General features: G+C 42.7%; 1 protein-coding gene across 1 annotated transcript; it reads left to right on the top strand.

Moving 5' to 3' along the window:
• Positions 1-10,029: 10,029 nt before the first annotated feature.
• LOC138789564 (LRRN4 C-terminal-like protein) lies at positions 10,030-12,015 on the top strand. The gene is made up of 2 exons (XM_069968279.1): positions 10,030-10,201; positions 11,002-12,015. Exon 2 carries the CDS (start codon positions 11,009-11,011, stop codon positions 11,951-11,953), a length of 945 nt encoding a protein of 314 aa, XP_069824380.1. The 5' UTR covers positions 10,030-10,201; positions 11,002-11,008; the 3' UTR covers positions 11,954-12,015.
• Positions 12,016-12,499: the final 484 nt, after the last annotated feature.

Genomic DNA, 12,499 nt, shown 5'->3' with positions numbered 1-12,499 from the left:
TTAAAAAGGGAGGCGCGGCCCCCGGCCCCCCTAGGAGTGGGGGGGCCCACTCCAGCTCGGGGCCCACCGGGGGTTTCCCCGGCCCCCCGGTGGCCCAGTCCGAGCCTGACTGGAGGGGAGCTAGTTACCTACCACTGGAGGGAAGCTACAATAACAATGCAGGGATGCCTAAAGGGTGAATTCTATCTACTAGGGAGGTGGGGGCAGCTAACAGGGATTACCTACAGGAATGCTTATACATGGGGGATACTACATTTTGAGGTTGTAGGGTAACTATCAACTATCTACATGCGAGATACAACTTAAATAGGAGACATTACCTAATTGGGGGGGGGGGGGGGGGGTTACTAGGAGTGCAGATTTCCTACAGGGTATGGCTATATGAGAGATACTACATATTGGGGCCTACCAGCACAGAGATACCGAAGTACAATATGGATGCACAGATGGGGACTGTTCTAGTGCCCCTTGTTGTGTACAGCCCCCCCCCCACCACCACCATAGTAATAATGCCCCTTGTTGTGTACAGCCCACCACCCACCTATAGTAATAATGCCCCCTGCTCTGTACAGCCTCCCGCCAACAATAATGCCACCTGCTGTGTACAGCCCTCCACCCTCCAACAGTAATAATGCCCCTAGATGTATACAGCCTCCCACCTCCACACCCATAGTTATATTGCCCCTGCTGTATACTGTCCCCCACCCATAGTAATAATGACCCCATGTTATGCTTCAGCAACAACAAAAAAAACACATGATACTCACCTATTCCAGACAGGGAGCAGCTCTTCTCCATCTTCTGTCCTCTAGTCTGTAAGCCTCTGAATCCTCCAGCAGGCGTGATGATGTGATATCATTGTGTCTGCTGGAGAGATCACTGCACAGCGGGCCATACGATGCCCATGTCTGCCTTACACTCTAATTATACACTTTATTGGAATGCCAACAATTGGTTCCACACCCCAAAAAATAATGATTTTTTATTCTGAATAACATGTAAAACAAATGAAACAAACATTGAGAAATAGCTGAATATTTTATATTATAAGTTACTGTACAGTATAGCCATCAGCATGTGGTGTATAATGATAGTATCTGGATAACTCTGAAAAAACAGCAACAGTTTGTAGATATAGGATGAAACTGCAGATCCCCATAATGCAGTAGTGTAGTACAACAGGCTGAATAGAGAAGCAGGGCTGCTGTCAGAGGTCTGTGTGGTCACATGACAGCAATGGAGAGCAATGTGTGTTCAGCATGCACCAATCAGGAAATGAGAATCACAGAGCTGTGCAGAAGGACAGTAACAGAAACTTTTCTATTCAGCAGTGTGAATGGCTGAGTGTAAGTGAAGGCACATTATAGCAGCAAGGTGTATAGCTGAGTGTAAGTGCAGGCACATTATAGCAGGAATGGAGAGGATGGAAAACAGAAGGGCTGACAGAGACTGCAGGGAGCATAAAGGAATAAGCAGGACATATGTGGGCACATACATGCAGCACTCTCTGGGAGAGAGGGGTTACAGCTATGAAGAGATTACACCCACCGTCCTCATTCCCCTCCCACCCAGTACAGGGAGCTCTTAACCAAAGCAATGCTCTGAAACCAAGTTACAATTTAGAAAAACTGTGAGCTCTTCTTCTTGCAAAACAATCTCAATCCAAGTTACTCTCAAACCGATGTACCACTGCATGTAAATAACTTCTCTCCAGTCCCAATGTTAGCTGCAAGTTTCTTGTATAAAGGGCAAAAGATACACAAGAGACTGGAGAGACAAATCTGATGCCTTTTTTCCACATTTCCAATCTAAATAAAGACGTTAACATAACCTCACAGATGTTCAAAACATAAGAAAACATTCACAAAAGGAGAGGAAAATACATTATAAACAGTGTGGAGGTGGCAATGGAGAAAGAGGGATCAGAGAAGCCTCAAGAGGACAGTGGTCCATGGTCATCATTGTTTACACACATAGGCTGTTCAACCCCTGACAAAAATGTTGGGATCCTAACACTAAGGTGATGGTCACTAATAGAATTTAATACTTCATAGAAAATACCCAGACTTCTTGATTTTGGGCGAGAGAATTGCTCATTGGGACATTTTCCTTATGTTTCATGTATGTGTGGCAAATCCATTGATCTATGTGACACAGAGACACTTTCCATAGAGAATCAAATGGCTGTATTGTTAGGAATGAATGATCACTAAGTGCTCAGAGATGGATGTTAGACAGAGACATCATGTAATGGTGAAGATAAGACCAGGTCAGGTGCATCAAAGATGGAGACACTGAGTCTAGGTGGTCATGTTTGAGCAATACATTGGATACTATGCTCCCCGGCTGCATGTGACACATCTTGATCTGATTTGGAGATTTGAGCACTGGTTCATCAAAAGATTATGAGTTAACACTCTGCATAGTTGTTAGTCTATGTCAGTCCTTTCCTGTATGATCATCATCTGTTAGACATTCTGTCTACTTTTCATCTTTTTCTATTTATAACATTGATCTCTCTTCCTGCTCTGGTAATCCCATCTCTGCTCAGAAAACTTTTCTTCTCTTTCTGTTGCTTTAACCCTCACTTTCCCCAATCCCTAATGTTTTCCCACCCCTGGATTCCATCAGTTTATTCCCCACACTCCCTGCAAGTGGGAATATTTCATACCATGAACTGGTGACCACACTTCCTGCCTGTAAGTCCCAGTATACATGTGCTCAACACTCTCTGAACTGTTCATCAGCACTGGCAGAAGAAAACTTTCCCATCTCCTACTCCACCCTGATGCTAGATTTATTAAATATTGGATTGAGGCCAAGATGAGTCATTTTCCATAATAAACACATTTACTATTAGCACTAATGTATAAGAGAACGAACATATACAGATAATACTGAGATATACTCAAAGTAACAACATGTGTGGGATACAAGGAGAATAAACCCATAGTTACCATTTGTTAGGTTACTTTCAGCAATCTTATCTGTACTGAGACATACAGTAGGTTCTCATTTCTGGCTATTGCAAGAGTTGTATGAATTCTTTTAGGCAGATAGACGTAGTTTCCACTGGATTTATACGGAAAAATTGTGACATGCTGTGTCTCTGTTTAGGGCATTATGGGGTATTCTCCCTTACAAACATTGCCTCCAGGGGAGAATAATGTGTCTAATGTAATCACCATATGGAACCTACAAGTCTGTACAACAGAAGTGCATTGCTATGTCTGCAGACAACTAGAAATCCTGTGGCTAATTCAGCATTATCTGTCTGTTCTTCTCACATAAAGAGCTGCAGTTTACCATGGCTAAACATATGTTTAGAGCAGTGGTTTCTAAGGGCCCTATTCCACCGGACAATTATCGTTCAGATTATCGTTAAATCGTACGAATCTAAACGATAATCGTTCAGTTGAAATGCAGTTAACGATTAACGACCGAACGAGAAATAGTTAATCGCTTTATAAGACCTGGACCTATTTTTATCGTTGCTCGTTCGCAAATCGTTCGCATTGAATAAGACTTTGTTCGGTCGTTCGCAATAGATACGAACGCAATAGCGAATAAATGGCGAAGAAAAACGATCGCAATTACGATCATAAGTAACGATTATCGTTCCATGGAAATGAGTGAACGTTCTCAGGTCTTTCGCAATAGCGGTCGTTTTAAATCATTAATCGTTAACGATTATGCAAACGATAATCGTCCGGTGGAATAGGGCCCTAAGGTATCTCATGCAAAGTTACATCAAAGTACGCCCAAAGCTGCAAGATGTAAAATATTGGTATGACGGTGTAAATACCCAATATAGATATGGTGTATGTCAGGAAGCTGTATTGTTAAAATAGCCTATAGACATTGTTAAAATCTATTGTAGTTGGAAGCTCCGAACCAACTGCTGTTTGAGTTACACAGCCTAGACGTGGAATAGCACTGAAATTATAGCAGGTGGACTTCTGTATGCAGTAATGAAGTTGTTGAATCTCTCCCTCTAATACAAAAGGGTGTGTGAACATAGCATAACAGTGTAACCAGATGGCAACCATCTTTACACCTTCCAGTCCAAGAGGACTTCCCTATTATTGGGCAATGTCATGACCTCTACTAAGGCAAAACTATCACTGATCTCGGGACCAGCTAAAGAAGACATTCTAGTTCCCTAGATAAAATGCCCAAAACAGTGAAAAACTCCCCCCGGGAAACATTAATATGTAAAAGAGTCTGTGGAGCCTCAGTCAAGAGTCTGAAAACACCGGAACAGCCAGATATCTCTCATAGAAAACCCAGCAAAGGGGTGGCTTCAGTAAGTAAATCACCAAAACTACCATAATGAGTCTCCCTTTCCGTCAATATCCAACTCAGTTTCGAGTCTAAGTATATGACAAGGGAAATACCAAAGCCAGGTATCCATCCACAGACAGGGGGTGATGCCCCTCATCAGTGTGGCCTCTACCAGGCCCTTTAGCTTAAAGCGGCACTATCAGCAGGTTCTTCCCAGAGAACCTTGCTTTCACCCCTCTCCTCCCCCGCATTGTTTCTAAAATCGCTAAGTGCTCTTATGCAAAGAGAATTTAAGGCATTGCACAGGGCCAGAGAGCAGGGCCGCCGAGGCCGCCTCCTCCCGTCCCACCCAATATGCATATTTATATATGCATAGAGGGCTCTATACACGGAGGCTGCAGTTCCGTCGGACACGGGGTGCTTTGCGCGCATGCGTGAATCCCCTGGTCCGCTGCCAATCCTCCCGGAGGTTCCTCAAGTTGTAAGTATAAGTCTATCTTATACATACGTCCTGAGGGACCTCCGGGAGGATTGGCGACGGCACTGCTTCCCTACGCAGCCACTGTGTATAGAGTCCATTATGCATATATGAATATGCATAGTGGGCGGGACGGGCCCCCAAGCAATGCCCTTCATTCTCTTATGCAAGTAATTTGCATAAGAACACTTAGCGATTTTAGAAACAATGCGGGGGAGGAGAGGGGTGAAACTAATGGCCATATACTACTGAGGGACACAGCTACTGCGGCATATCAGCAGGTTCTCTGGAAAGAAGTGCTGCTTTAAGACACTCTCTCAGCTACATGATGATTACTACGGTTGTCACTTGGTGACCATTGCTCTCTGTCTCCAGCTGGGGACCTCAGTTAGGCTGGCTCACAGGGGCAAGGAAGACTATCTCTCCCTCAAAGATCTAGTCTCTTCCTTTAAGGGCCTGCCAGTCTCCTCTCTACAATCTTTGTATCACCAGTGTAGGCCCCTATCTGTCCAGCACCTAAAAGGGACACTTCCCTACTTGTACAAGCAGCATCACCTACTAGAGGGACAATGGCGTCATAACCTGGTAGTGTTGTGGGAGTGGGGGCACCGCTCACCTTCTCTACACATTACATAGAGGCAGTAGTTTTGCATATGGACCCTAATGCAGTAATTATACAGTAATCCATGGATTAATACTAGGGATAAGCGAAGTACTTTGCTAGGCTCGGACTTGTCAGCTTGTCAGCCTGCTGCCTTTGAACTCTCTGCCACCCTGGTCACCTGGAAAAATGTCTTCCAGTTTCCCAGGAATGAATCCAGCTATTCCAGGTACCTGGAGCAGAGCGGAACATAGTTCAAAGGCAGCAGGTTGAAAAGCCCATGACCGAGCCTAGCGAAGCGCTTCACTTTGCTAGCACTGTAATTTTGCTCATCCCTAATTAATACACATTTCTTGGATACGACTCTTTAATTATAAGGCTGTAGAATTTACTACTTGTCTTTTCTTGTGTGTGGTGTCCCACTACTAGTGTTCTCTTAAGCACTAGTCCTAAAGTTTGCATTTAGGTGGGTGGATGGATGGATGAAGTGGTGGTGGATGAAGTATTAAGTTTTCCCACTAGGTGTCACTGTTCTATATATGTATTATTTCTAAGCACAGCTAAAGGAAGTTATTGAGTTAAGTGTCTATGTCGTGTGTTATGTGCTGACCAGTAGAAGGTGCTCTTTCTTTCCTGCCCTATCCTCTTCTGCCTCTCTCTACACACACTCTGCCCCACCACTCACAGGAGGATTTAGATAGTACCCTTGGAGGAGGAGTTACACTGGTGGAGGAAGTGAATTCGGTCTTGGTTAGTTTCTCAGTGAGAGAGGACACACACAACTAAGTTCCTGCTGTAGTTAAGCCAGGGCCTGGCTTTTGCCATGAACCATGACAGGAACCAAGCACAGATGCAGAAAAGACTTTAATCTAAAGCAACAACTACTTCCACTATGCAGTGCTAAGCTAAAGTAGGGGAGAGCAGCCACCAAGGAACAGCCATTCCCAGGCTAGGAACTCTTCTACAAAGTGAAGGACCCCAGTAAGACAAAGCTACCTGTATATAAAAGGTAACTGGGAAAACTTGGATACCTAGCTACACCTGGATAACTGACGACTGGGGCTCATGCTACCCACCTGGGACAGGTTCTATGATACCAGGGGGCAGAAGGTGGTCAGACATTGTCTAAACATGAGTACGAGTATCATTTCACTACTAATGCCCCTATTCCACGAGTCGTTTGTAGGAGCAAACGAGCGCTATTAGCGCTCGTTTGCTCCTCGTTCCCCGCTTGCTGCCGCCGCTATTCAACGTGGCGCCAGCGAGCGAGTGAGTGCGGGAGGGGCGGCGGGGAGCTGCTGGGGGGGCTGCCCGGGGGATCGCTGATCGTCCGGGCAGCCCATAGGATATAGCAGCATCTGCTGCCGACGGTCCTATTCAACGGAGCGGCGGCAGCAGATCGCTGCTATATCAGTCGCTTGTTTTTCAACATGTTGAAAAACAAGCGACTGCAACGATCAGCCGACATGAACGATGTCGGCTGATCGTTGCACTCTATTCCACGGGACGAATATCGCTCGTAGCGGCCGTTATCGGCCGAATACGAACGATATTGCTCCTCTAAACGACCCGTGGAATAGGGCCTTAAGATGTCTCCACTATAGTTCCAGCAGAGTACAGGGGCTACATTGGGCAAAGGGCTCCTTTGGCAAACTCTGTTCCTCTTCTTTCTATCTTCTACAAAGCACTACTACTACTTCTACTCTTTTCAAGCACCTACCTCAAGCACTAAGTCAAGCAATCAAGTGTTTGTCAAGATTGCTTCTGTCTGCAAAACCTGTACTGTTGTCTTACCAAAGCTCTTCAGTAAAGTTGTTATATTTATATATATCAAATGCACAGGACTATGTCTATCTCTGTTTGCACCTGCACCTATACACACACCACCGCACACCTTATGTTATTTTCTCCCCTCCCAGGTGGTTCAGTTACCCTTCCAGGTTGCCGTGACAAGAGCCCAGGGGACCCACAACAACCCGGAGGTTACCGAACATTTTGGGGAATAGAAGCCGGCCGTATACAAGCAGGTACCAACATCACACCTGTGTTCTGGACTAGCACTGGCGTCACGACTCTAACATCACTGGCCAAGCAATCGAATCTCTCTCTCTGACCTAACCCCCAATCTACCCCATGTGCTTCTTTGGTGCCTGCACATAAACATGTACAAGGATGAAGAGGCTATTTGACTCAGCTCACACCACATCTGTACTTCTCTGTTGGAAAGATTTCTCAGCGTAGACGCCTCATAAACTTTAATGGCCACATGTGTAGTGAAGCGAGTCCTGCCGTCCTTATTGTAATGTTATATGTTAGAAACTTTTGATCAAAATATTTACGTTTATTTTTCCAGATTTGTGTAATAAACTGAAGGGAAGGAAATGACAACATAAATCTCAAGTGTTACACATGCTCAACCACAATAAATCTATGTGTCAATTATATCTTTGGTTACTGTGATTAGTCTGTATGTCATTGCTGGTAAGTTTATAATATTCATGGACAGGGCATTAGCATATATATATATATATATATATATATATATATATATATATATATAAAAATGCTAATGCCCTGTCCATGAATTATAATTATTATATCAGACTGAGATCTCAGTATTTCAGTGCAGCTGATGTTTCTACCAGTGCGACACAGGCAACAAGACAAAAAAAAACTTTGGTCAGAGTATACTCATGCCCAGAGTATAGGCCCAGAGAAGGCCATAGTTATTATAGGTTCTATTCTGTGTATAAGGCTAGCAGGTAGGGGGCTGCCTATAATCTGTATTGGCATAATATGTCTTGCCATTAGCACTGTGCTGAAGGGACAAAGTCTTAGGGCCCTATTCCACCAGACGATTATTGTTCAGATTATCGTTAAATCGTTTGAATCTAAATGATAATCGTTCGGTTGAAATGCAGTTAACGATTAACGACCGAACGAGAAATCGTTGATCGCTTTATAAGACCTGGACCTATTTTTATTGTTGCTCGTTCGCAAAACGTTCACATTGAATAAGACATCGTTCAGTCGTTTGCAATAGATACAAACACAATAGCGAATAAATAGCGGGAAAAAAACTATCGCAATTACGATCATAAGTAACGATTATCGTTCCATGGAAATGAGTGAACGTTTTCAGGTCATTCACAATAGCGGTCATTTGAGATCGTTAACGATTATGCAAACGATAATCGTCCGGTGGAATAGGGCCCGTAGAAATAGGTTGTTTGATATTGAGATAAAACCTATAGTAGAACCCAAAATTTTAAAATATTTAGACCCTGTAGAAAATAGGAAGACAAAACAATGCTGCAATGACCAGAAGATCACGCCATAGTGAAGCAACATCACATGATTGTGTCATACAAAGGCTGTGGGCCGCTTGCCGTCCATATTGACGTAATGTCTAGCAACAGTCATTGAAGTTTCATAACATGGATACAATATCCTTGCAACCATGTAATGGTGGCAATATGTTCAGTGTATGTGTCATGGCCACGCTGGGTGGCGGGTATGCGTTCCACTCATGATCCTAAGTTACTACTGGGGTGCGAGGTTCTATTCCTGGCATACTGCAGATTCAATTTAGTAATTAAATAATTGTTTACATGTATAAAAACTGCTCCAAACGATCTACCTTAGATATGTGTAGTTTTTGGTGCTGATTTTGATGTGGCTTTTTATGTGGATTTTTAAAGCTATCATTCATGTTAACCTGAGCGTCTAAGCGTAACTACTGTGATAACTGAAATGTCTTTTCTGCACTATTTTTTTAAAAACCACAATGATGGAAACGGCACATTTTTGGGGGCATTTTTTGGCATGGTCTCTGCTCATTTGAACATAGCGTAATGGTCTCTTCAAAGGTCTTGAAGCAATTGATTAAAGGGGTTGTGGGCCATAGAGATTGATGGCCTGTTCTCATTAGTAGGGTGATGACACCCAGTCAGGCCTATTTGTAGTGAAATGGCTGTGCTGGGTTATTACAGCTCTTTGCCCACTAAAGTGAACAGAAAATGAGCTGCAGTAATACCACCGCACCACTCCAGCACTCCAGGAGGATCAGGTAGAAAATAATAACTTTTTTGTAAAATGCATAAGACAAATAACATCTTTAGCAATTCCTACACCTACATTGTGAACCTCCAATATGTTAGGGGAATCTCTAAAACATACACCTCCCTAAAGCTCCAAAGTAATTTTACCACATTGCTTTTCGTGCCCACAGTAAGGCAGAATGCAATAGCAAAAAATGGCAACAGACTTTTGAATCCTAATGTGTGAACATGGCCTTACTGAGTAAACAGTGTTATGTTCTTGGATAGGTATACACACTACTCATAACTACTTCACATATGAGAACACTATGATTTATTGCTTCAAATCGCCTTATAGGGATAAAATTCCTAGCAACACCCCCTGTATAAACACAGTCTGCGGTGCACATCTGCTGCCATGAGGCTAGGATTCCCACACTGCAGAAAACATCTGGAAAGAATATCTTAGTAATACGGCTCCTAGCAGTCCCCTGCACTCCCCATTGATTTAGTTGTCAGTCTGTCTCTCCTCCCTACATTACGCCCACATAGTCAGTCGGTGATTCAGGGGTAAGTTAGGTGACATCACAGTCTGTGGTGTATTATAAAGAGCGTGTGACCAAGAACGACAGACATAAGGCTCTTAGAGAACAATTGTATCACATAGGATTGTATAAAGGGGAATAAAGATCTATACAGAGGGATTGAGCTTCATGTGCTAAAGCTTTACAGAAGATTTTCACAGAAGAAAGCCACAAAGGATATTAGGACATATTGCAATATTCTAAAGATAGCAAGGTAAGCTAACTCTTCTGTATGAGATGGTAGAAAACTGGTGAACGGGTTGTGGATTTATTACATTCTCTGGGGATCCTTTCTCGGGATCTAACTAGCGGCAAAAACAACAAAACTATAGCTCAAAAAATACAAATACCCATACAAAAGCCCCATGTCATACACAACAGTGCATTCAGCTAACAGGTCTGCATCACATGTTAGAGAAACAATTAGATGGCCCTTACATTTTCTAAGAGACAAGAGAGGTCTAAGATCACTTTTTTTCTCTGGCCAATATAGGTTTCAAAAAGTCTGAAACTGTATGGTAATTTATGATTATTGGTAACCAATAAAAGCCAATTCACAGTCGTCAGGTAGACAAACAGTAGACAAAGAGTACCTGTTTAGGTCCCGGAGCTGAGGGGGTGGTAGTCCCAAATGTTCTGTTTTTGGGAATATCATTATGCTGCCTTTTTTCAATCCCTTGGTCTATCTCTCTTGTCTTCTGGGCTGATCTGATCACTACTATTTTTTTTTCCCAAGTAAAAGTGGTTATACTGTTTCCATTGCTGCAATTCATTAGCTAGTAAGTGGGGTCCCTAGCCCTGCTATGGGGCTGTATGAATTCTAAGCCTTGGTAGAAGCCAGTGAGACCATGTACTCGTTCTTTTAGTTCTTGTAACCACGCTGAAAGCAGTTCTTTTAATATATTATACTGTATGTTTTATTATTGGAGAGGCAATGTTCTAATCAACATTTCTTTTTTCTTTTCTTCTTTTTTTATCACTTTTTCTCCATTATGCTCTTGCTAACATTTCTAGAACCACCATGTCTCTACATATATCTTTTCTATTGTCTCCACTTTTCCTTCTGTTCCAGTTTCGTGTGACTACTACAGGTTTGCCTATTGAAAAAGACACGCCAACCCCAATGGACAGCAATGATACTCTGCCATGGAGAAGTGACATAAGCTTTCTCACCACTATTTCACCACACGGGAGGAACAATGAAGCTTCTGACCCTCAAGCTTTTGACTTAACACGGAGTCTGAAAACAACACAGGAACGCATTCTGTACCTAACCGAACACATTGATTATGATGACGATGATGACTATGAAGATGATGGGGGTGAGGTTTTCACAGAGATCCCAAACTTTTCTAATGAAGCTTGTCCATACGATCGCTGCAAACACCTTGAGCTACCATGTGATGAGATTCAGAAGAAGTTAGGAGGGAGATGTCTCTGTCCTGGGATCAGTGGAAGCTCAGTTATTCCTGACTCCCCCCGATTACGACAAATAACTCCTGGACAAACTGAGATTGGGGTGAGCTGGTGCGCCCCTCTTTCAACAGTACAGTCATATAGAGTAGTGTACGGTATGCCTGAAGGACCACTGGAGATGGGACCTTTGCTAAATCAGTCCTATCGCTTCTTCTCAGTCAAAAATCTCCTCCCAGGAACTACTTATAGGGTGTGTGTGGTAGCCATTAATGGTGCAGGAGAAAGTCAGGTAGAGTCTGGAGATGGAGAAGAAGAGCTGGACCAAGGAGATATTGTAGGACCATGTGGCACATTCCATACTTCACAGGGATCTTATATGTATTTGGCAATAGGGGTTGGTCTTGCAATCCTTGTTGCTGTATTAGGGTTTTCTCTCCTAATGTATTGGTTTTGGAGTAGAAAAAAAGTTAGAAGTATTAAAAGGGCAAAAGAGGGTGATATGGGGGTAACCAACATGTCTTTTAAGGCAGAAAGCATTGAAAACCTGTAAGAAGGGGAGTTTTTTTTTTTTGTAAATCTTGTATTATAATGGGTAGAATGATGTGGATTAAATGTGTGCCATCCAGTTTATGCGTATTGTATGTATATATTTATTTATTTATTATATTTATACAAAATAAATGTATTTTTATAAAAATCTCAATGATCCCGCTTCATTAGTCATATTTTCAGTTACTTTATTCCTGCACTTTGTAGAGATGTCATTTAGACCACACTATTACACGAGACATATTTAATGCTGCAGAAGCCGACTACACAAAGCTTGTTTGTTGTCTGTTACCGTGGAAACAAATAGGTCTGCACGCAGCTGTAGAAGCAATGAAACTTTTTTTTTTTATCAATACTGTTTGGAAAAATGCTGTTTCTTTCCATTTATTATAAAAAAATACTAAAATCTGGAATAACCTGACTCTCTAATTTATATCTATCCAGTGATGCTACCAGCTTGATAGGCTGTCAAAGGATGACTGATTCATTTTAGGCAAGGACTGACAGTGCCCTCTATTGAATAAATGGCCATTATCAAAGCAAGGAG

Source organism: Dendropsophus ebraccatus, chromosome 4 (assembly GCF_027789765.1).
Source record: "Dendropsophus ebraccatus isolate aDenEbr1 chromosome 4, aDenEbr1.pat, whole genome shotgun sequence".
In the NCBI taxonomy this organism is placed as follows: domain Eukaryota; kingdom Metazoa; phylum Chordata; class Amphibia; order Anura; family Hylidae; genus Dendropsophus; species Dendropsophus ebraccatus.
Note: the sequence above shows the minus strand (reverse complement) of the source record. Positions and strands in the feature narration are given on the sequence as shown.